Genomic DNA, 26,394 nt, shown 5'->3' with positions numbered 1-26,394 from the left:
CTTTTTTCCCCTTCTGAAAAAAAAAAAAAAAAAGTCTCGAAATGGGACCGCTCACACCAATGCAGTAGCATAGTTAGGAACGCGATAAATGCTACTGCGAAGGTGCCACGGCCATTTGGCTAGAGGAAAAAAATTTTGATGCAACCAAGATGGCGCCGGCAGCACCTGCGCAGTAGCATCTATTGGATCGCCAAACAGAACTGCCAGTGTCCTGAAGCCCCCCAACAGACGAGCCAGACCTTGGAGAGTCCTATTCCTCTTCATACCGTCATTTATCTGGTTCCCTCAAAGACAGGAAACAAAACTGATGTGGAAGAGAGGTACCACCCTTTTATTCGGTAGGTTTACTGTCCTTGATGGGCAGATATCCTCTCAGGTGGTGTTGTCATGGGAGAAGGGGGGGGGGGGGGGGAACAAAAAAAAAAAAAGGGTTTTTTTTAAGTTTGACACAAAAGTCTGCACAACTGAATTGTGACAGCAGGCAAAAATTTATTGTTTGTATGTGTGTAATATATAGGTGTTATTTATGTGCTTGTAATTCTGCAAGTCAACAGACTAAAGGTGCACAACATGCTGGATCAAGCCGCCATCACGAAATCACTTGCAGGCAGTTTGTACACTTGTGGATATGTGTCATCTGATATCCTCCATCACCGTTCTAGGGAAGTGGGAGAAGATGTGCACATGTCCACAGTTTTGCACAAGGCACTATTCAGGCCAAGGCTCACCCTGGTGGTGTATAAATTATATGAGGAGACAGGTGGATTCTCACTACCTTTCAGTACCACTAGTCAATATAGTTTACCTGCAGTCACATTTTCCTATTGTCTAGTCTGGATCTTTGAGTGTCATACTATAAATATATACAAGTTTTTCTATGCTCTATTGCTAGAGAAAATCTGGTAATTAAAAAAAAAAAAATAAGAGCACTATCTGGGACTTTATTTTTACACCACATGTCTAAGAACTAACAGGTAGGTAGTTGCTAATTACCTGCCTGTTGTGCCCAGCACCGACCTCCGCCAGCACAGAGCGGTCACAGACTGCTCCTGCCAGGAAACATGTTGAGCGGACAGAAAGGTGCCGGCTGTCTCGTATCCAGCAATGCAATCCCCTGGCCTCTAACCTTATTATGGGTCACTGCGGCATAACAAGAAGATTACTACAATTACCAAAATAGGTGAGATGTCCTACGGACACTTGTACTAGATTAGTCATTAGGTTTTCACAGTAAAAGGTTTTATCATTCTGAAAAACGAGAGATTAAAAATATTGCATGAAATTTAAAAACCATGGCCATTTTTTACCATAAACTATGGCACCCTTGTCTTATGGTCGTATCTGGGATGTCAACTCAACCCTTGAATGGCAAGTTTTCAATTCCAGCCACCTCATGGCTCATTTATTCTTTTCTTTGGTTGTAGTGACACCCTTTATACATATGGCAATACCATGTGCACAGACCTAGCTGGAATCTCCATAGTTCAGGACAAACCAATAGATACTTTAAAAATTAAAAAAATAAATAAAACTTAGGAAAATTAGGTAAGACATGCTATGGACTAAGATTTTTGTAGTAGATATGAACTTAGCACTCAACTTGTGTAATCAAAAGGAGATTTATTGTAGTACAAAGGCAAGACTTTTTGGTCAATTGATGACCTTCAGTTACGTGCTTGTACTAGATTTCTTGCAATAGGATGTGCACCTATTGAGTAGCTTGGTGTGGTCAGTATTGGGACATATTGTCCTCAGGCTTGGCTGGTAAGCTTAGTATGAAGTGGAATGGGTCATACGTGCCTCCAGAGGCGGGATCCGCCAACTTACTCAATAGGTGCACATCCTATTGCAAGAAATCTAGTACAAGCACGTAACTGAAGGTCATCAATTGACCGAAACGTTTTGCCTTCATACTACAATAAATCTCCTTTTGATTACATTTAAGTTGAGTGCCAAGTTCATATCTACTATCTATACAGCTTGGGAACCTAACTTTAGCACCACCCTCTAGTTGTGCTCACGGTGTTTTGTTTTAAGATTTTTGTAGGCACATCTTTTGGGATCCACATGTATGATACCTACAAAGAGGGCTTGATGCATTGATCCTTACACACAATACTTAATTGCCTTCTGGTCTTAAAACTATTCTGTGGAAGAAAAAAAAAAAAAAAAAAAAAAAAAAAAATATAATATAGATCTCCCAGCAGCCTATCATATTTGAGAACATACTCCGAAATCCACCTTAGGACTGGAGTAGTTTTGTGGCCATTTTATTAGTGTGGTCTTATGAGTCTGGGGCTTGTCAGGATTCTTGCAGACTTTACTATAAAAAGGATTTGTCTGATTTAGGCCAAGTGTGTGGGAGAGTATTATTCCCTTACCTGTAACTTCACATTCATTCCATCCACAGTAACCATTTTATTCTGTGAAAAGAAGATGTAGAGAGTGAGGACTGACAATCGGATCACAAACAGTGCGCATGTCACAAATAAGCGGCTGCCATCAGCATGGAAGCTATAGACTTTATACAGATCATTTGTCCCATAAGGATCTTGTATACCAACCAGGGTGGCATCACGCCACTTATTTTGGGGGCAGTTTTCTGGTTCGACCATTTAAAAAGTCAATTTTGAAGCTTTTTTGGCTTGGTGCAGAGACGCCTCGAGACTTGACATGTAGCTTTTTTATCCAGTGCCATGTGCACTATAGGAGTGTTCCCACTGAAATGAATAGGAGGCGTACTCCGTATTTGGAGCAGTTTTATCAGTATCGATTTTGGAGCAGAGTCTGCTCCAAAATATTGCACAAAAGAAACTGTACGAATCTATATGTGTGCACGCTGGGCATATACTCAGTGGATTTTTTTGGGGATAGAAAATCCATTGCGTGTTACAGTGGCAGTGCATGACACTATTCCACACTTTCTTAAAAATCAGAAAGTGTTAAAGCAGATCAATTTATAATGTGAATTTTGCTGAGGATTTCACTCGTTGCAATATAAAGGGTAAAATGTGAGACAAGGCAATATATTCTTTTCTGCTGCAAATTTCACGGTGGAAAATCTGCAGCATATATGACCCATGTGCAAACAATTTTAATCCCCAACACATATATATATTTACTTTTCAAGTATATAATAAAGTTATTTTAGATACAATAGTCCCGTCCCCAAAAAAAAAAAAAAAAAAAAAAAAAAGTGTATAAAGTTCAGCATTAGATTCAAGTCAGAGTAAGAAATTAGAATACAAGTCAAGTAAAAGAAGTGAGCAGATCATAATTCTGTATATCGAGAAGATTAGCTGTGACACAGTTGGTGGAATCTGCCAAAGGCTCATGAGCCAGTGATGTCAAAACCATTACTTAAAGGGGTATTCCCATCACCAAGATCCTATTCTTCATCATCCACCATCCATCCATCAACCTCCGTTAGAAATGTAGCATAGTTTTTCTGATTCGCCATGTCCCTTTCCTCATGTGCAGGCATTGCGGGACCTTAGGTATCCATGGTTACAACCGCTAGCAACTAGTTGTCACTATAATCAGTGGAAGCAACTATGGTCCCCAAGGTCCTGCAATGCCTTTACATGAGGAAAGGGACATGGAGAATCAGACAAACTATACTACATTTCTAATTGGAGGTAGTTGCTAATATTATTACACCTACTACATATTGGGATAGGATCTTGGAGATGGGAATACCCCTTTAATGTTCCAAGAGGGTAATTGCAGTGAGAAGGAGCTTTTAACCCAGTTCATCAACAGTGACCACAGACAGAAGAGCAAAAGCAAAAAGGAAGCGCACAATGACTTGCATTTCACTAAAGCGAGATCCAAAGATGTAAAAATACAGGAGAGAACAGAAGAAAAGAAACTGGAGTTCAAAGTAAAAGACCAGCAAGAAGACCAGAGATCTTCTGGAAGAACCTTAATGTGAAGTAAAGGAAAGTTGCCATGTCAGCCTATAGTACAGCATAATTCTATCTGTACAGGTATGAGAGCCAGAAAGCAGATTAGATGCTACAAGTTTCCTACAAGTGGGAAGTCTCACCCGAAAATCAATGCCCACAGTTGCCAGGAACGCGCCTGAGAGAAACGCCCCATCTTTAAACTGGACAAGAAAACACGTCTTTCCAACACCAGAATCTCCTAGTAGCATAACCTGCGGGACAAGTAAATATTTGTTACCGTGATCTATATACCATGGCAATAATGCTGGTAAATCATGGGACCTTAGGCTGGTTTCACATTAGTGTTTTTTTGCACAGTGCATCGTGCGCGTCCATGCATCATGCGCATCTATGTTTAACATGGGGGGTGCATGGTCTTGCGCTTGCACGCGTTCGTATGAGTTTCCGTGCGCATGCGTTTTTTTCTTAAGGTGTGCGCCTAGGCGCGCCAGAGGCAACCTGTTGCATTTTTGGGTCCGTCCAACGGCGTAAAAAAAACGCATGCGCACGGAAAGCGACAAAATAACGCATTACAGTCTATGGAAAGGCAGGCGTGCGAAACTGGTTAAGACGCTTGCGCCTAAAAAAACACAACCACATGCAAAATGCATGATGCGTTTTTACTGCGCACAAAGCCCTGCGCTAAAAAACGCTAATGTGAAAGCTTTAAAAAGGAAATCTGTCAGCACATTTAACCTATGGAAACTATTAATATGGTCACACAGGTTACAGACGGTTTACGAGGGCACAAATCTTCTGAGTGCACCTCTAACCATGTAACCCTGATTACAGCTGTGTGGCTCACTCTAATTGTAGATATAGGAGAACCTCAGCAGATGACTGCAGGGTTACTAAAAATGCAAAAAATACCTATACAAAGACCAACACTGATGTTACCGCCATAGTGACCATATAGTGGTAGATACCATACCAGTGCTGCAGAATATATAAAATCACAGTGAGGTTACAGATGGTGACGGCATTCACTTTTCTCCATGTTTAACATCTGGCCCAGACCAACATGACCACGTTTTCAAGCCAGGACTCGTCTGCAGAGATCTCAAAGACGCTTATGAGTTCACATTTCCAGCACAGTCCCCATCTATCCCCAACCTGCACAAACTCCTTATCCTGCACCTACTGTGTAGCACTGCATGCCTTCTAGATCCCCCCCTTCATTGCACTAGTAAAGTATGATGTCAAACACTAAGGTAACCCTACAGTGAAATCCTCCACATTACCCTGCACACGCACAGTATGACGACGATCCTACTGTATCCCACCCCTCAACTGCCCTGGAAAAGTATTGGGACCCAACTGTGAGTCCCACACAGCCCTCCGTGCAGTATAATGGGTTTACATTACAGCATAATGCACCCCCCTCAGTCCACATGCCATAATACACCCCACACACAATCCATATTGCATAATGAACCCCATCCTCAAAATTGTTTTATGGCTACCACAATGTTCTTAAAAAAAAAAAAATAAAAAAAAAAAAAACACAACAACACACACACACACACACACACACACACACACACTTTATAGGATTAATAAAATGATCCCTTCATATCTGCGCTCCAATATCTTATCCCAGAGAAATCCACAATTTTTTAATATGTAACCAAGGTGTTAAAATCTCTGGGCCAAACATATATCTGAGAATCTGCCTCCAGAGCCAATTTCAAAATAAAAGGTGGTATTACCAGTGCGAGACATGTAATGACCTATTTAGTTCTACAGGGAGATCACAGCTTTGTTCAGTTATCAGAGCAAACAGTACAGTACAGCAGATCTAACCCTTGTCTCATTACAAACACATTTGCAGTAGTCTTTTCACAGTGCTCTCTGCACTGCTCTGCTGTACTGCCCTTCAACACTGGCTGCCTGTGAGATGGAGGCTGAAGGCAATGAGAGGAACCAGAAAATATTTTCATAATGAGACAGAGTTCGCTTCTGCTGTACTGTGTTCTGATCTCACTGCAGAAGTGTGAGTGATGAGAGCAAAGTCAGTACATGTCTCCCACATGTAATGTCACCTTTCATTTAAAATGAGCTTTGGAGGCAGATTCTTATGCATATCAAGAGGTAAAAGGCTCCCACAACTTGATAATAGCATGCACAAGAGGATCTCTAGATAGACATCCAAACAGTAACCTTCAGCACTGAAGATATGACACGTATGCAAATCAGTGTCTGGGCCATAGTTCTTAACAGCTCATTTACATATAAAAACCACCATGGTTACTTACCGGTAGCCGGTTTTTCCGGAACCCATGACAGCACCACGAGAGAGGGATCTGCCCCGCCAGGACAGGAACCTACTGAAACATAAGGGGCGGCACCTCTCCCCCGCTTCAGTTGGATTACAGAGCATTTGAGAGGACTTCCCGGTTAGTTACATATTTATCCAACACCGCATCACACAAATACACCCGACTATTGTGCACACCCAAACGGTGAAAAGGGGGGGGAAATATACGGGTGCTGTCATGGGTTCCGGAAAAACCAGCTACCGGTAAGTAACCATGGTGGTTTTCCCTTCACCCATGACAGCACCACATGAGAGATTCTGGAGACTTCGAACACCTTAGGGAGGGACCACCGCTTGCAGCACCCTTCTACCAAAGGTCAAGTCAGCCGAGGAGGATAGATTTAGTCTATAGTGTCTAAAGAAAGTTGAGGGTGAGGCCCAGGTAGCGGCCTTACAAATTTGCTCTATTGATACCTCTGCTTTCTCAGCCCAGGAGGTCGCCACGGCTCTGGTGGAATGAGCCTTGATGCCGTCAGGAACCGGGACACCACTAGCTGAATAGGCTACACTAATGGCCTCCCTAATCCATCGGGCAATAGTCCCCTTTGACACTCCATAACCTTTCCTAGCACCCTGGAAGGCTACAAATAGGGACTGGGACCTCCTCCACTGGCTGGTTATAGACATATACTCTACTAGGGTTCTTTTAACGTCTAGGCTATGAAATTTCTCCTCCCCTGGGTTTTTCGGATTCTCGCAAAAGGAAGGGAGGACAATCTCTTGGTTTCGGTGAAAGTTAGTTACTACTTTCGGAAAGTAAGCAGGGTCTGTTCTCATAACCACCCTATCCTGGTATATCTGGGTATATATGGTGGGTTGACTGAAAGGGCCTGTAAGTCACTAACTCTACGTGCCGACGTTAGAGCTACCAAAATGATGGTTTTTAGGGTGAGATTTTTAGTTGAAATCTGCTGTATGGGTTCAAACGGCTCCTTCGTAAGGGATTCCAGTACCAGATTTAGATCCCATGGAGCCATTTTCGGTAAGGAAACTGGCCTAGATCTGTGGCAAGATTTTATAAACCTGGCTACCCATCTGTTTGCCGCTATATTGCAATTGTATAATGCACCCAGCGCTGAAACCTGTACCTTGAGGGTATTAACCGCCAAACCTAGCTGTAGGCCTGCCTGCAAGAACTCCAAGATGGACTCGATTGGGGGTTCTTGACCGAAGGGTTTTCCCAGGAATTGTAGGAATTTTTTCCACGTTCTGCCATATATGTTAGTTGTTATTGGTTTTCTACTTTTCATTAGAGTAGTCACCAACCCCAGGGAAAACCCTTTATCTCTCAAAAGTGCCCTCTCAAATTCCACGCTGTCAGATGGAGCCCCTTGACTTGTTTGTGGAATATCGGCCCCTGAGCTAATAAATCTGGAATTTCTGGCAGTACCCACGGGTCCGAGAGAGACATCATTTGCAGTAGTGAAAACCACGGTCTTTTTGGCCAGAACGGGGCTATGAGGATTACTCTGGCTTGCTCGTCTCTTATCTTTTTTACCACTGCCGGGATTAACGCTACTGGGGGAAAGGCATAGCTCAGTTTGAACAGCCACGGGATTTGTAGAGCGTCTACTGCCCACGGGTTTTCCCCTGGGTTTAATGAGCAGAACCTCCTCACTTGCCGGTTGCTTTTGGTGGCAAAGAGGTCGATTACTGGCTGCCCCCATAACTGTACTATCTTCTGGAATATTACACGATTTAAGGCCCACTCTCACTGTTTTAACTTGTTGCGGCTTAGAAAGTCGGCTTGAACATTTTCTGTCCCTTTGATATGTAGGGCCGTTAGGGAGGTTAGATGTTGCTCTGCTTTGAGGAAGATTCTTTTGGCTTCGTCCATTATGGAGTTTGACCTTGTCCCTCCCTGGTGGTTGACATACGCCACTGCCACCCTGTTGTCTGACATAATTCGGACGTTTTGACCCTGTAACATGGGAATGAATGCCTCTAGGGCTCTGTTTATCGCTCTTAACTCTCTTAAGTTGGAGGAAGCCTTCTGCTCTATGTGACCCCAGGACCCTTGGGCCATATGTTCTCTCAGGTGTGCCCCCCATCCCGAGGAGCTTGCGCCGGTCAATATTACATCGGACACGGGCCTGTGCCACAAAGTTCCCCCTGCTAAATTTGTGCCGTCTAGTCACCAAGTGAGTTTTTTTCCCCCTTTCGGAAAGTTCCAGCTTCCCTTCTAAACGCCCTTTCAATCATCTCTGGGCTGATAAGATTTCCGCCTGCAGTTGTCGGGTATGAAACTGTGCCCAGTTGACCGCTGGGATACAGGCTGTTAGCGTGCCCAACAGGGACATTGTCCTTCTTAGGGTCATGTGAGGATGCTGTATTGCCGTAAGGGTCATTTCTCTCACCTTCTCTAGTTTCTCTGGCAAGAGACAAACTTGACGGTCGGAGTCCAAGACGAAACCTAGAAACGTTTGTTTCCTTAGGGGTTGAAGTTTTGATTTTTTTTAAGTTTACCATCCAACCCAGTCTTTGCAGGGTCTCTGTTATTTTCTCTACCTGATGTGCGCAGTGATGTTCTGAATTGCCAATGACCAGAAAATCGTCCAAGTAAGGCACCATAATCACATTGTGGATTCGAAGGAAAGCTGTCATTTCCGCTATTACTTTTGTAAAAATCCTTGGCGCTATGGAGATGCCAAACGGAAGAGCTGTAAATTGAAAATGCCTGAGGTCGCCCTGGATGTATAGGGCTACCCTCAGGTATTTCTGGTATTCTTGGTGCATCGGGATATGGTAATAGGCATCCTTCAAATCTATTACGGCCATGAAGCAGTTGTGGTGTAACAGCTTTATGGCCGAAGTCACTGATTCCATTTTGAATGTTTGGTTCATGATCCATTGATTGAGGCGCCTGAGATTTATTATCGTTCTGAAGGAAAGGTTGGGTTTTTTTATTAGGAATAGGGGAGAATAGAACCCCCTTCTCTCTTGATCTTTTGGGACCTCTATCAGAACTTGTTTCTCCAATAGTCCTAAGATTTCTGTTTCTATGGCTGATTGCTCTCCTGGTTCCTTTCTGACGGGGGTCACCACAAATGAAGCTCTTGGATGCTGGAAGAAGGGGATTTTTAGGCCATTCTTTATAATGTTCAGGATCCAATTGTTGGCCGATATTTTCCCCCATTCTTGAGAAAAGAGCCTCAATTTTCCCCCCACAGGAGGGCTGGTGTCATTGCGGGGATTTTTTGGCGGTTGAGGTATTTCCCCCAAACATGAACCCTGGTTCTTTTTTCCTCTTGCCGTCCCACCTTTTCCGCTCTCCCGGGGGACGGCCTCGATTGAACCTTCCCCTCCGAAAGGGCGGTCTCCTTTGATCACCCATGAATCTGGGGAAGCCCTTCTTTTTATCACCGGCTTTCTCCAGGATGTCATCCAGGTTTTTTCCAAACCAGAACTGCCCTTCACATGGTAACGAGCATAATTTTGCCTTAGATTGAATGTCCCCAGGGCAGCCTTTGAGCCATAACGCCCGTCTTGCGGCGTTCGATAGCCCCGCTGCTCTTGCCGTTAACCTCATCGAGTCGGCGGAGGTGTCAGCCAAGAAGGCGGCAGCTCCGTGTAGCAGGTACATTTCTCCTAATATTTTCTCTCTTGGTACTTTGGAGACCAATTTTTCTTCAAGTTGTTGCAACCAGACCATTAATGACCGGGCTGTGCAGGTGCCGGCTATTGCTGGTTTCAGACCCCCTGCCGCTGCCTCCCAAGTGTGCCTTAGGTATGAGTCCGCTTTTTTATCCAAGGGATCTCTCAAAACCCCTGAATCCTCCAGGGGCAGGGCCGACTTCTTGGAAGACCTAGACACTGCTGCGTCAATCTTTGGGACCTTGTCCCAGATGTCCGTGTCTTTAGCCTCAAAAGGGTATCTTCGCTTTGAAGAGGAGGGAAGGCTACCTGACTCCTCCGGTTTCTTCCACTCTCTCTCAATTAGGGCCTGAACCTTGTCATTGACCGGAAAGGTACGCTTTTTCCTTTCTTGTAGGCCGCCAAACATCACATCCTCCAGTGATCTCTCTACCTTCTCCTCCTGCAGGCCCATAGTGGACCTGATGGCTTTAAGGAGGGCGTCCGTATCTTCTACGGGAAAGCAAGGTCTGCCCCCCGTATCACTGTCTGAGGATGAAGATGACCCGTGCTCAACTTGATACTCCGAAGAGGAGGAGCCCGAAGAGGAGGAGCCTGACGAGGAACTCGGGGAGGCTTTCCTACTCTTACTTTTCTTTTTTAATAATTTTTTAAGTGAGCCCTGTACCTCCGACTTTATTATTGATCTGAGGTTTGTTGCCAGGCTCGGCGCCTCTTCAGCCATAGTCCGCTGGATACAGCTGACACATAAGTCCTTTTGGTAGTCTTTCGCTAAAGGGCTGTGGCATATGGCACATACTCTATTTTTCTTTTTGCTTATAGCTTTTTTGCCTCCCGGGCTCTGGGGCTGCGAAGGAGCGTGCGTTCTGCGTTCTTTTGACCTCGAGGAATCCCTCGATCGGTGACTTGGACGGCTGCTGCTTTTGCCACTCGAGCGGCTCTTGCGACCAGAAGCTTGCGATGGGGGCAGGGACAATGGGGACGGTGAGCGATCCTCCTGAGACGCCATTGTCACCCCTGCAGCCGCTTCTGCTCCTTCTTTAACCGGTGAGTGCCCCTCATTACCCCTCCCCCCCGCGACCGCCAGCCGCTTCTCCTGGCCGGCGTCGCGCCCAGCGCCATGACCGTCGCGTCCTGATGATGTCAGTGGTCGCGCTCCCAGAATCCTCTGCGCCGCTGACGTCAGACGCCGGTCTCCGCCCCCGGCTTCCCCTGCATGCAGGCGAAGGACGGGCGCGCGCGCAGGGGGAGGGCGGCACGTGGAGGAACCTCCGAAGGGAGGACATCGGGACGTGCCCGCACGAACCCGGGGCCCGAATCAGGCAACACCCCGGGGACTGCGCTACCAGCTGCCGACGGCCGGCGTCGCAGGTAAGTCAGCCCTGCAATTTAAACGCCGGGACGGCCCTGGGTCTTTCATCCTGACAGGCGCCGCCGCTGTCAGAGGGATTCCTTTCCAGGACAGGAACCCAACTGAAGCGGGGGAGAGGTGCCGCCCCTTATGTTTCAGTAGGTTCCTGTCCTGGCGGGGCGGATCCCTCTCTCATGTGGTGCTGTCATGGGTGAAGGGAAAACATGACTTGCTCTGAAATAGGACATCAGATCGCAGACATGAAGGCATCACTTTAGTCACCTTCCTAAAACCTGTGTGTCCCATATAGACGGCTTAGGAGGGTTGATCCTGCAGACAGATTTAATCCAATCGGTATACGGTGTAGTAAAAAAAAAAAAAAAAAAAAAAAAAAAAAAAAAACCAAAAGCCAGAATTACGTTTTTGGTCGCTGCAGAATTGCAATAAAATACAATGGGCGATCAAAAGATCATAGCTGCATCAAAATGGTATCAATAAAAACGTCAGCTTGGCATGCAAAAAATAAGTCCTCACCCAACCCAAGATCATGAAAAATGGAGACATTACAGGTATTGGAAAATGGCAGGTTTTTTTATTCTTTTACAAACTTTGGAATTTTTTCTTCACCACTTAGAACCTAGCCATGTTTGGTGTCTATGAACTTGTATTGACCGGGAGAATCATAATGGCAGGTCAGTTTAGCATTTAGTGAACCTTACAAAAAACACAAACAAAGAGCGAGTGTGGGATTGCACTTTTTTTTGCAATTTCACAGCACTTGGAATTTTTTTCCGTTTTCTAGTACACGACATGGTGAAAACCAATGGTGTTGTTCAAAAGTACAACTAGTCCTGCCAAAAAACAAGCCGTCACATAGCCACATTGACAGAAAAAAAAAAAAAAAAAAAGAGTTATGGCTTGGGAAGAAGGGGGGCAAAAAATGAATACAATACAAGTTGATGAGTCCACAAAATCCATTGGACTGCACTTTAATGACATCTGAGCATGGTCCACTTTCTACAGACTGACACAATGGAGGGGATTGTTCTCCATCTTCTCCTCAGAGATTCTGATCACACTGATTAGAGTTTGATCAGAGTGATTTTACATAATTAACCCAATTCTCTCAGAAGGGGGGGGGGGATATATGGTCATCTGCACCTGTCCTCACTGGTATTAGTGTTAAGTGTTCAAGGATCCAAGATTCTGGATCTACTTAATGGTCTTTGATCTCATTAGTAAGGGCCCCATCACACATAGCGATCTCGCTAGCGAGATCGCTGCTGAGTCACAAGTTTTGTGATGTAACAGCGATCTCACCAGCGAGATCGCCGTGTGTGACAGCGAGCGCCCCCCCTGCCGGTATCGCTGCAACAAACCTCTGGACATTTTTTTTTCATCGCTGATCTCCCGCTGGCCAGCACGCATCGCTGCGTGTGACAGCCGGGAGACCAGCTGGTAACTAACGTACACATCGGGTAGCCAAGGGACGCGCTTCCCTTAGATACCCGATGTGTACGTTAGTTACCAGCGAGTTACAGGTGCCGCCGCCTCACGCTGGGGACCAGGAGCCCACGGAGTGTGTACCTGCCGCCGCAGCACACTGGGGACCAGGAGGCAGGAGGACGCCGCCAGGAGAGGCCAGGGATGCAGGCGCGCCCTCTGCTGGTGGAGGACTGGAACAGCAGGCACACTTGTCCGCTGCTCCCGGGCTCGCTCCTTACCTCGGCGTCGCTGTGCTGATCGCTGGTGAAGCTGTCTGTGTGACAGCTCACCAGTGATCACATAGCGACTTACCAGTGATCCTGACATGTTGATATCGTTGTCGGGATCGCTGGTGAGTCGCTATGTGTGACTCCAGCTCAAGTTTACAGTACATGTGCACAGGCAGACAGTTTGTCGTGCTCACTGCATAGCTTTACCTTTTACTACCGAGTCACACATACGGCAACCTGACAATCACACACAAGTGTTCAACCCCTCCCTGATGCAAAACATGTACCTGAAACCGTACACCTTGCATCTGCCACGTCCCCAAGTGCCGTCTGCTCCTCCAACACACCAAACCCGGGCGAGAAGACATAGCATTGTACAGGATGCTGCAGCTCAGTCCTCGCCAAGGGTCACAGGTGGGATTCTTCCCACCACACAGCGCCACCCCCTGGAGGACCTTAGAACTAGATAAAAACAGCACACCTGTTATTTGAAGTGATCTGACACTTTGCATCTGCATGTCACATGACAATATATTAAGCCATCTGATACTTTATGAATAGTTAATACTTTGCGCTTCGAATAAATGAACGTTAAACTGTAAAATATAAGGGATTGCCTAACATTGTATATGAAGGAGGAAGTAGTGCTGGAGCTGCAGTGGGAAGAAGGTCAATATTTGCCATGTAAGCACAGGTAAATATTGGTACGTAGCTCCAGATGGCAACTAAATTGGTGACAAATATTACCAAAAATAAATATTTTCACCCACAGGCGCTAGAGGGATCCAAGTGATTTTGTCGCTATGGGAACAGCTGCATAGACAAATTCCAACCACAACACTAGAGGGCGCATGAGAGCTTACTGTGCCATCACCGAGCTCAGTGTATAACTATTGTATGCTAGCTCTAATGCTCCCCCTACTGGCTGCAGCAGGCAGACAGTAAGATCTGTGTTCCCGTTTCAGATACTAATGGTCGCACTGGGACCAATGTTAGTCTATGGGGGTCACACGTCAGATTTTTGTCTCCAGACAGGGGTAAAAAAAAAAAAAAAAAATTTATATATATATATATATATATATATATATATATATATATATATATATTAGCACGGTGTCAGAGGACGATTCAATATTCAGATAGCATATGGCCATGGAAGTCAGAGTGCGTGCAAAATCACGGGACTGCATTCGGATGCCATCAGAGTGGAGTCAGATTTCCACACACTGATAGAAGATGGAGAAATTTTGGTTTCCATCTTCTATTCAGTGTTCACCGACTCACTCCTCCCACAGGATAGATCACACTACGCTCACACTCTGCTCAGAGTGCCAAGTTGCAAAATCTTCCTGATTCTCTTGGATGAAACAATCTACAAGCTGTCTGACCCTAGCCCATGTCTGAGAGCCTTGTTCTTGCCCTCGTAGACCACACCCCTTCTATTTGCAACCAAACACAGTCTTGGGATTGGTCTGTTGACTGTCTGCAGCCACTGGCCAGTCCAATCAAGTTTACCTAAAAAATTAATCAAGAACTAACAATATGACACCATGAAGTTGATCACACCATCCAGAGGCCATAAAGAGCACACTCCCGCATTGGGAATGAGGAGCAGAGCGGCAGACCAGCGAGGACATGGCCTTCTCCTTGACTGTCAGCAGCGCTGACATCTTAGACAGATGGGCCTAGAACATAGCTTTCCTCTATTACGTTAACCCCATTCTCACCAGACTTTACCAAGCTTCAACAGTTTTATTTTTAGTAGTAAAAAAAAGATTTTAAGGAACTTAGAAAATGTCAAAACCTACTTTTTTGTAATTCCTGTAACTTCCTTCTTTGAGAACTGAGCATTTTGAGGGATTGGTTTTGTGCATAACGAATAGACGTTTTTATTGGTATGCTTTTGTAGTACAGACGAGGTTTTAATCACTTTTTATTGCAATTTTAATCAGCAAATTCTGGTGACTTCAACCTGCAATTGTCTGATTGCTTGTTATATAAAAAGCAATACATGTTCCAATGCAAGTGTCCGATGCGGTCCAGTCCGATGGGTGCCGCAGGTCCGGGTTCGGCGCCTCCCATCTTCTTGTGATGCCGCCCTCCTGCTTGCTTAATCAGTCCCTGGCATCGCGCTGCGGCACAGGCGTACTTCTCCGCCCTGATGAAGGCAGACCAAAGTACTGCAGTGCACAGGTGCCGGGAAAGGTCAGAGAGGTCCGGTGCCTGCGCACTGCAGTACTTTACTCTGCCCACAATGGGGCAGAAAAGTACGCCTGCACCCGAGCATTGATGCCAGGAGGGAAGCAGCAACAGGAGGATGGCATCGCAAGTTGATGGGAGGCGCCGGACCCGGACCAACCTGCGAGTATAATAAAACTTATTTTTCTTATCTTTTAGTTCAGTTTGGGGGCTTATCTAAAGCATTATAGAATGCAGTATATCAGCCCTGAAAGGCAGTGGCCGTACCTTATAGTGGCCAAAACTGCTGACAGGTTCCCTATAAGGCTTCAATGCACAACTCCTTGCAAAGAATGCAGTGATCGAATCCATCGAAAGGCTGTGTACACTACTGGCTCTGCTCGCACCAAACTGAATAGTGCCTAGACCTCAGCTTGTCTTAGTGTAAGCAAATGGTGTGGGACTCAGGACCCCAGCCAGTTGCCAAAATAAGGATCGGTACCCTTTAAATATACAGTGTATGTATACACAAGAGCAGCATTTGTGTACCCTTACTGGGTAGTGATAGTAGTACTCGAGACTGGCTCATGCAGGGGTGCAAATACGATCCTATGAGTATTGGCAAGTTATGGATCAGGCTCAACAGCAGTTTGCTGGTGAACGTGCTACTTCTTTTAACCACATCTGTCAGAAGCACTTAAAGAGGAGACAAAACAAATGTGCACAACAATGTCGCTTCTATATAGCTTTTTTTTGTGTTTGTTTTTTAGCACTTTCAGGCGAGAGCTTTTTGACATACGGTAAGTACCATAAGACAGATACCGTAGGTCTTAGAGAAGAATAGAAAAAAAAAAAAAAAATATTGAAGCAAAAAATGTGGTCAATTTTGTACTAATATTCCCCATCCTGATATATACAGGTGCATCTCACAAAATTAGAAAATAATCAAGAAGTACATTTATTTCAGTTCAATACAAAAAGTGAAACTCATTAGATAGTCATTACAGAGTGATCTATTTCAAGTGTTTATTAGTTATGAGCGAGTATACTCGTTGCTCCGGTTTTTCCGAGCATTCTCGGGTGATCTCCGAGTATTTTGGTGTGCCCGGAGACTTAGATTTCGTGTCTCAGCTGCACGATTTGCGACTTGCAGACAGGCTGAATACATGTGGGTATTCCCTAACAAACAGACATTCCACACATGTATTCAGGCTGTCTAGCAGCCACAAATCATGCAGATGAGGTGACGGAAACTAAATCTCCAAGCATGCCAAAATACTCGGAAGTCACCCGAGAATGCTCAGGAAAACCCGAGCAACAAGTATACTCGCTCATCACTAGTGTTTATTTCTGTTAATGTTGATTATGACATACAGCCAATGAAAACCCAAAAGTCATTATCTCAGTAAATTAGAATACTTTATAACACTGGCCTGAAGAAATAAAAAAAAAAAAAAAAAAAAAAAAAAAAGAAAGAAAAAGAAAGAAATTTAAAAATCCGAAATGTTGGCCTACTGAAATGTATATTCAGTAAATGCACTCAATACTTGGTCGGGGCTCGTTTGGCATCAATTACTGCATCAATGCAGCGTGGCATGTAGGCGATCAGTCTGTCACTGCTGAGGTGTTATGGAAGCCCAGGTTGCTTTGAGCCTTCAGCTCGTATGCATTGTTGGGTCTGGTGTCTCATCTTCCTCTTGACAATACCCCATAGATTCTCTATGGGGTTAAAGTCAGGCGAGTTTGCTGGCCAATCAAGCACAGTGATACTGTTGTTTCTAAATCAGGTATCGGTACTTTTGGCAGTGTGGACAGGTGCCAAGTCCTGCTGGAGAATGAAATGTCCACCTCCAAAAAGCTTGTCGGCAGAGGGAAGCATGAAGTGCTCTAAAAACTTTCCTGGTAGACGGTGGCACAGACTTTGGTCGTGATAAAACACCGTGTACCTATACCAGCAGATGACATGGCTCCCCAAACCATCACTGATTGTGGAAACTTCACACTAATCCTGGGAAATCAAGGTCCCAGAGTCTGAAGATTTGAGAGGCCACAATCCAAGCTGCATGAGGTCTAGTGTGAAGTTTCCACAATCATTGATGGTTTGGGGAGCCATGTCATATGCTGGTATAGGTCCACTGTGTTTTATCAAGACCAAAGTCAGAGCAGCCATCTACCAGGATGTTTTAGAGCACTTCATGCTTCCCTCTGCCGACAAGCTTTTTGGCTATAGAAATTTCATTCTCCAACAGGACTTGGCACCTGTCCACACTGCCAAAAGTAGCAATACCTGGTTTAAAAACAGTATCACTGTGCTCGATTGGCCAGCAAACTCATCTGACCTTAACCCCATAGAGAATCTATAGGGTATTGTCAAGAGGAAGATGAGATACCAGACCCAACAATACAGACAAGCTGAAGGCTGCTATCAAAGTAACCTGGGCTTCCATAGCACCTCAGCAGTGCCACAGGCTCATCACCTCCATGCCACGCCGCATTGATGCCAAAGGAGCCCCAACCAAGTATTGAGTGCAGTTACTGAACATACATTTCATTAGGCCAACATTTTGGATTTTAAAATAGTTTTTTCAGGCTGGTGTTATAAAAGTATTCTGATTTACTGAGATAATGGACTTTTGGGTAGTGTTGAGCATTCCGATACAGCGAATATCGGCCGTTACCCGATATTTGCAGTATCGGAATTCCGATACCGAGTACCGATATTTTTACAATATTGGACTCCGGAATCAGAGGTTCCCATAAGGCAATGAGCCAGTGTTGTGGCTGTGATTGGCTGCTGAAATGATGTCATCATGATGCGCGGTCTGTGCGCATCATGCCTGCCGGGGGTCTGTGCAGGCATCGTCCGATGGGACTACAAGTCCCATCGGGCTATGCCTGCTACCATGACAGTGATTGACACATTAGCCAATGATGGGACAGTAGTCCCATCATCCGGCTAAAGTGTTGAATGTAAAAAAAAAAAAAAAAAAAATAGATACATACTACATTCAGACATATAGACATACAGTACATATAACAGAGCACATACTCACCATCACTTGTCACTGATCCTCGAAGCCAGTGTCATCTCACTGTAAAAATTAAAACAACCGATATACTCCCTGATCCGCAGAAATCCACGAGTGTCCCACGACGATCTCCTGCACTGCATCACTGAGAGGTTACTATAGTTCACTGGTCTCACTTTATGGCAAAAGCTGCGTGGGAACTCACACAGCAATGCCAAAAGTGAGACTAGGGACTATTTTTTTTTTTTTTTTTTTTTTTTTTACAGTGGCGGAGGAATACAGTGCGGAAGGATACCTACGTCCCGTCATTGTATTCCTGGGGCCCCTAGAGAGCGGTGGCATCAGCTGATGCTGCTGTTCTCCACGGGAGATGGTCGTGAGGCACTCGTGGATTTCTGCGGATCAGGGAGTATATCGGTTGTTTGTTATTTTAATTTTTTTTTGTAGATGACACTGGCTTCGGGGATCAAAGTGACAAGTGATGGCGAGCATGTACTCTGATGCATGTCCATAGCATGCATTTTTTTTTTTTTTTTTTTTTTTTTTTACATTCAACACATTAGCCGGATGATGGGACTACTACTGTCCCATCATTGGCTAATGTGTCAATCACTGTCATTGTAGCAGGCATAGCCCGATGGGACTACAAGTACGGGCCTGCGCACACACAACCCCCGGCAGGCCCGTACAGACCCCCAGCAGGCCAGTACAGACCACACACACACGCACAGTGTCCGCCCACACTCTTCCCCCCTCCCGAACTGGATGTGCAAGGAAAGAAAGGTGTTTTTTTTAATTCCAATATTTCTGTCCCATTGACTTGCATGGGACTTCCGGTATCGGAATCGGCGATACCCGATACTTTGAGTATCGGTCCGATCCGATATTTCTCAATATCGGAAAGTATCGCTCAACACTACTTTTGGGTTTTCATTGGCTGTAAGCCATAATCATCAACAGAAAAACACGTGAAATAGATCACTAATGACTAATATGAGCTTCACTTTTTTATTGAAGAACTGAAATACAGGGTGGTCCAAAAGTAGGAGGACAGAAAACATTTATTTTGATTTATATATAAAATTATTTTTACTAACACAAGCATAAGGCTACTTTCACACTTGCTTTTTTTGCGCTGCTTGCGCAGTGCAAATGCGCATAAAAAACGCGTCTTGTTTTTTGCGCCTGGTTTTTACACGCAGACGTGCGCATGACCACGCATGGAAAAATACTATGTTTTTTCTAATCTCAGAGAGGTGGAGTTGCACTACCAGGCACAGCCAAGGAACAAGTGTTGCACTTTTGCCGTACAAAACATTTTTTCAATATCGTATGCCCCCTACAATATTCTCCTCCAAGGTGAAAGCATAGAGAAAGGTTTTGTACGTTGCAGAGAATTTGTAACATGCTGCAATAATTGCTTAAAAGGAATAATAGCAAGTAGTGGAAGGAAAATAACTTCTGACTGATTAGGTGGTGTTCAAATCTGTGTAAGGATTTATTTGGAGATGGGTGTGTGACATGCATGGTAAATGCATATGTACACAAAGAAAAGGATGGGAAAAAAAAAATAAAAAAAAAAAAAAAACAACACACCACACTGTATGCATAAGAGTATTGTGACACCCCATAACTCCTTAACCTGAAACACATTCATCTTGTATGAAGCAGGCTCAGGAGTGGAGCCTGCTACTCTATGAGGAGCAGATAGTTGTATTACAGAGCTTTTATTTGTCTATAAGGAGTGACTGGCACCAATCACTGAAGTTTAGCCTTCCAAAAACTAAGAGGCAGATAGTTAACTACTGGCCTATTTTACCAGGAGTTAAGCCAGAGCGGAGACAGACCGCTCATGCCGGCAATTCTGCTGCTCCACGTCAGAGCCGCTCTTGTCATGCTGATTGACAGCCAGCTCCCCGCCAGTCATTCCACACCGGCAGAGCAGACGAGATATATAATACTATAGTGGCATCCCGGAGGGAAGACTCATTATGGGTATTCATTGCTCCAATAGATTCTTTTTTTGCCATAGGTTTTTAGTCTCTGGACTTCACACATGCAGTTTATTAATTTATGACCATGTGGAATTTATTTAGGGGGAACCTTTTTGTCTTGTTCTGCATTTTATGACTTTAAACAGTCAGTTAGTAGTCTCTTTGCTCCATTTCGTCACATGACTTGTCAGTTTGAGAATTTTTTCTTTTTTTTCCCTGTTGTCAGAATTTGATATGTATTTTTTACTTTTAATGCAGTACATAGTATAAGCGATCGAATGATGGCAGGTTCAAGTCTCCTACTGGAACTAAAAATGAAAGGAAATCTGCAGGATTTCACCCTCCAAACTATTTACATGTGCATGTTGCGCTTTCACAGACAAGTCCACTAATACCTTTACATGGCCAGTCTGTTCCTCCATTAATGAGAATCAGTGTTGTGTTTATATGCGAATGAGGCTGAAGAGCTGAAGCCTCTGTCACTCCAGCTCTATTTCTCACCCAGCTCTGCCTCCTTATGCTTGACTGACTGACTTCTTTGCTTGCTTGAAATTACACAACGTAGAGCGCATCAAGCAGGAAGTGGCACTAGGCAGAGAATAGAGCTGGAGTGACGGAGGCTTCACCTTTACAATTTGCATATCAATTCAAATGCCGATTTCTCAGTAATGGAGGAATAGACTGGCCATGTAAATGTTCGCTTTTCTTTGAATGCGTTACATGCAAATAAATAGTTTAGTGGTGAAATCCTGATGACCAGTTCCCTTTATACAAATATAAAAAAATGTTTAAAAAGATTGGAGAAACGGGGTTAGTGGGTGCTCTCATCCGCCAGCCTGGCTGTCTTTAGCAAGACTGCATGGACCAGGGCTCATACCACTGAATGCCCGCTCTATCTCCCTGTGGGCAGAACACTACACAGACAACACAGGGTTAGGGTAAAACAGTGTGGCCATGCTTTATTGAATCACAACACCCAATAACAAACATAACAATTCCAGCAATTTCCCCAAGATGCCGCACATTACAGGGTCTCAGCCCTCCGCTGACTCACCGAGATGCTAGTGGATGTTATGTCAGAGCTCCCAGGGTCGTTATTCCACCTGTGACACACACACACACACAGAGAAGAGTAACGACAAGCGTAGGGAGACGACCAAGAATAGCCCAGAGTCCATACAAGGTTCAAAGCCAGTTGACACGATGTCAGAGCTCCCAGGGTCGCTATTCCACCTGTGATTAACACACAGAAGAGGTAACGACAAGCGTAGGGAGATGACCGTCCATACAAGCTCCAAAGCCAGTTGGCATAAGAGTCACCATCTGTCTTATCAGACCATCTCCATGGAACCAGACGATCAGCAGGTCCCAAAACTGGCTCTCTCCAAACATTCATAGTTGAGAGATGGTCACTGGATCAGATCTGTGTCCTTCCAACCGGGGCCGACAACCCCTAGGTTGATTCCTATAGAATCACAGATCCATGTAGCTTGTGATGGTGCCATGATGAATTGTCTGCAGTCCTCTCATCCGTTAAGTGTTTTGCAGAATGTCCGTTCAGTAGTGCTTTGTGATGAGATGAGACCTGGTCTCTGTCTCAGGGCCTTTTTATACCCGAGGCAGGTAAGCCATTTTTAGAATTACCCAGTGTCCTTCAGTACACCCTCACAGCCATTCCCTATCTACATTCAAAGTCAACAAACGGATTCCAGAAAATAAGCAAACATCAGATAAGCACACACTATGTTACATGGTATATCATTGTGTAGATCAGTCTTCTTGACCCACCAGAATCCACAAGCCAAATATACAAAGTCAATTCCTCCAAGCCTGCAAAAACATAGTCGTCTGGGCAATTAAGATTACTCTGGTTTCTTTACAAAGATATTAGAATTTTAAAAAAAAAACAAAAGAAACATAGAAGTTTAAATCACCCTCGATATCCCCATTGAAACATGGAGAAGCATTGGCAGGTTTTTATTTGTTTTTACAGCTGTAAAAAAACAAAACAATGGCTGCGTTGTGTTTGTTTTTTTCAACCTACTTGGAATTTTTCTCCTCTCCTTTTTCAGTACACATGTTAAAATGAATGGTGTCACAAGGGAATCTGTCACCCCCTGGGATGTGTATGACCTATTAATATGGGCATACAGGTAATAGAAATGTCACACTAGTCCTACATGTATGTCTCATATTGATGGGCTTGTTGAGAAATCTTATATTTTTTATGCATGTCATTTCTGGTGCTGGAATCCCGCACCTGCGCCCCCTTTACCTCCCTTCTATGGGCACTGCATTTAGGGACCTTCTGCGCAGGCGCCAGCAACTTCCGCTACAGTGACCTCCGGCATGCTCGATGATAAAGTGCTCACCCCATTTCCTCCTTGCATAGTCAATTGTTAGGAACCATGTGTACATAGTGATTACTATGCAGGGAGGAAGTGGGGAGCAGGGCTGTGGAGTCGGTAAGCCACAGTTGCAACTCCGACTCCTTCATAAATGGCCAATTCATAACAAATTTACTGTTGTAAAATATTAAACATCGTGCTTATTCTCAGTTTCTCACCATCATATAAGTAATCAGACCACTTAGAGCAAAAACTACATTTATTAGAATACAATTAGAATATAGCAAATAACTTTTATAAACTTTTCTAAACTGTAAGTAAATATGCAATAAACACTTTTATGCAGTTAATAAGAAGAAATCTATAAATTTGTCCTCAGAAAAAGTATTGCCTCTGTCAGATCCTCCTTCATGGATGCCCTCAAATCTGATCTAATTATTTTGAGAGCAGAGAACAACCTCTCTACACTAACTTGTGTTGGTTGCAAAGCAGTAACCACTCGGGCAACATCTCTGACAATGTCCGGATACAGAGGAATCGCTTGTTGCACTGTTATTTTTGATGAACGGTCAAATTTCTCAATTTCTTTTAGTGCACATGAAAAATTCTGCTGAAATGTACTGGCTGTGTTCCTTGATGGGGATGACTCCTCTTCTATGCGGGAACGCTTTGCACGGTCCTTGTGATCCAAATATTTTTCGAAATTAAATTCTTCATCAGTTGATGAGGGTGAAGATGTGGCAGGACGACCAAATTCTTCTTGTTCCTCCTGACTGTTCTGCAACCCTTTCATCCTTACTGCTATTTCAAACAGAGCTTCTTTTCCTTTACTTAGCTGTTGATCATCTAGAAGAATCCGATGCATTGGGTCTACATAAACAGCTGCCAAAAGAATGTTATTTTGTAATAGTAGCTCCCCTCTCCGTTTCATTGATGTAGCAATGCCACTTGCAATTAACCCTCCTCTTTGGGACAGGCTAAACATCAGGTTCTTCCACTCCTTTAAGAAAATACCTGGAGTTAAGTCCTCTGCTTGTAATTTTTTAGTCATTGTAAATGGGTGCTCTAGCAATTTTTCCAGCTCAGTCACCTGATTCCACTGACTTTCATTTAGCGTCAGTTGAGGGTTAGCCATGTCTACAAGAAAGGTTTTCAGTTCAACCAAGCGCTGAATCATTAAGTACTGCCCCATCGTGTGGCTTGATCAATAATTGCCCCTTTTCCAGCACGTCTCTTCAAAATTGAGTCAACTTTAGGGGTTCTGGCAACAGTAGCCAATTTTCTCACCTTGCCAATCAGTGCAGCAGCATGTCCTTCTTGCAGACTGTCTCTTATAGCCAGCTGTAGCGTATGCACAACACAGCGCATGTGATGAATGAAAGAACATATTGACACAGTTTCAACAAGATCTAAACTATCATGTTGCTGTTCATCTGCAGCAACTTCAGTTTGCTCCTCAGTTACAATACTGTGTTCCTCTATTTCCAACATTTCTGTGTCTGTGGACCCAGAATGTTCTTCTAGCTGCTGGTCACCATCATTACTCTCATTAGCTTAATAGTACTTATCATATTTGAAGCATTGTCAGTTACGACAGAAAGAACTTGCTCTTTTTTAAGTTCATAGTCTTGCAGAACCTTTTCCACCAAGACCTGGAGAAACTCACTGGTGTGATGAGCTTTGGTGTCTTTTACTGCCAATGTCTTGGTAACTATTTCATTTTTGTCACAAACAAATCGGACATTGATGGCAAAATAGTTCACTCTGACGTGTGCAGGCATCCATTTTAAGAAACAGAAAGCGTCCCTTGAGAGTTTTTTTAAGTTCTTCCTTTTGTTTAAAAGCTTCTTCGATTACTAATTTTCTAATAATCTCTCTCTCCAGAGAAACACCAAGCTTGCGGGCCATTTCCCCATTCAGACACATAAAAGCTGGTCGTGAAAATAATGAAATAGGCACACTATCCTTTACAACAAGCTCTATGATCTGTTTTTTAAATGTATCTACTGTCATTGTCACAGTAACTTTGTCACTGACAAAATATCTTGCAACTGATGGCTGCAAAGTTCTCTGCTCCTTTGTTTGGCTGGAAGAGCTGGGCACTGGTTCAATGGTTTGGATGCAGTCTTTCTCATCCACTGCTTTCAGTACTTCTGGATGAAAGCGCTGTAAATGTCTCTTTAGATTTCAAGCTCTGGTAGGAGCATTTTTATCTTTGCCTGAATATGCACTCATCTTGGCTTCACAGCATTTGTTTTCATCTGGATCATTTGTCATACACTGACAGACATAATGTTTTCTATCTTGAGTGATGGTGAAATGTTCAAATACAGCTGATTTAATGTGATGCTTCTTTGACACTCAGGTTTTTAATTCTGCATTCACAATCCAAATGACAATTGTTTTTCCTAAAAACAATTGTACAAAATTGCCAGGTCGTACAACTGATATAGTGGTCAGTAATACTGTTATTATTCCTCATGTACTCACAGTTAACTGATGCAAAGTTTGTTGAAAGGATAATACTTCTTACAGTCTTCCTCTTCTGAGTAGCAGGCAGCTGTGAGATGCTTGGAAGATGCACACCTAGTATGATCTAGTCTAGAGGAGGAGCTTTACTACTAAGAATTTGCAACACATTTTCACTTTCAGTTTCATACATTGTAAGTAGGGGGGTTGGGGCAGCATGAGGTTAACCAAGTATAAGATTAGATAAGGGCAGTGGAGAACAGTGACACACAAGAAGTAAGAACTGTCTCTATCTCCAGCAGAACTGCTTATCACTGTTGTTCATAGTTTGATAGAACATATATTTGAGTAACATTTATAAAATTCATATGAAAGTTCAATTCTGAAATATTAATACATTTTTTTTTTTTTTTTTTTTTAAAGATGGAGTCGGAACATTTCTACCGACTCCGACGCCAACCAAAACTAACTCCGACTCCACGACTCCGACTCCACAGCCCTGGTGGGGAGAGCACTTCATCGTCGCGCACACCGGAAGTCACCTGCACAGAAAACCACGGAATACAGTGCCCATGTAAGGGAAGAAAAGGTACGTATTGTGGAGGGATTGCAGGGCGCAGGAGTGGAATTCTAGTGCCATAACTGACGTGCATGAGAGGGAGGTAGTATTATAATGAAGACACTAGGCAGGGATTTCTTTTAGGCACCGCATGCCCTGGAGCCTGGAAGAAATCATTAGCATAAGAAAAGAATATAAGATTTCTCAAGAACAAGACCGCTAATATGTGGCATACAGGTAGGACTAGTGTAACACTTCTATTACCTGTATGCCCACATTAATTGGTAATATATGTTCCGGTGATATGAGGGGGGGTTCCGGTGATATATTGGGGGATTCAAATATGTACAACTCATGCAAAAAAAAATGAAAAAAAAATAAAACAAAAAACAAAAAGATCAGCCCACGTATCAGCATGTAGAAAGGAAAATATAGAAAGTTACAGCTCTCGGAAGGGAGGTAAAAAATAAAAAACCATAACAATGAGAAGTCACCATGTTTTAAAAGGATTATTTATATAGCACCATTAATTCCATGGTGCTGTATACGAGAAGGGGTTACATACAAAGTTATAGATATCGTTTACAGTAAGCAAGTTTACAATGAGACTGATAGAGTTAGAGGACCCTGTCCTTGCGGACTTACATTCTACGGGATAATGGGAAGAGCCAGAAGGTCGGCGGTGCAGCAGCTCTGGTGGTGGTGAGGCAGCAACCCCAGGTGGTGGTGAGGTGGCAGAATGGTTATTGCAGGCTGTAAGCTTTCAGGTTCCGTTTGAAAGATCCGAGGGTGGTGGATAATCGGACGTGTTGAGGCACAGTGTTCCAGAGGATGGGGGATATTCAGGAGGAACTTGGAGGCGGTTGTGTGAGGATCAAATAAGTGTGCAGGAA

At 44.0% G+C, this 26,394-nt stretch overlaps 1 protein-coding gene across 10 annotated transcripts in view; it reads right to left on the bottom strand.

Moving 5' to 3' along the window:
* Positions 1 to 26,394, bottom strand: part of RAB37 (RAB37, member RAS oncogene family) — a 243,963-nt gene that overhangs the window by 128,695 nt on the left and 88,874 nt on the right. For 8 of the 10 annotated variants that reach the window (XM_073587974.1, XM_073587975.1, XM_073587969.1 and 5 more), the window contains one exon: positions 2,382 to 2,423. In XM_073587974.1, coding sequence (XP_073444075.1) covers positions 2,382 to 2,423 — 42 coding nt within the window. Of the gene's footprint in view, positions 1 to 2,381; positions 2,424 to 4,048; positions 4,160 to 26,394 lie in introns of all 10 variants that reach the window. The other 2 variants (XM_073587968.1, XM_073587970.1) reach the window with 1 other exon arrangement.

This window comes from Dendrobates tinctorius, unplaced genomic scaffold, assembly GCF_039654945.1.
Source record: "Dendrobates tinctorius isolate UK_male_01 unplaced genomic scaffold, ASM3965494v1 ptg000103l, whole genome shotgun sequence".
Classification (NCBI taxonomy): Eukaryota; Metazoa; Chordata; class Amphibia; order Anura; family Dendrobatidae; genus Dendrobates; species Dendrobates tinctorius.
This window is presented reverse-complemented; position numbering and strand designations above follow the sequence as displayed.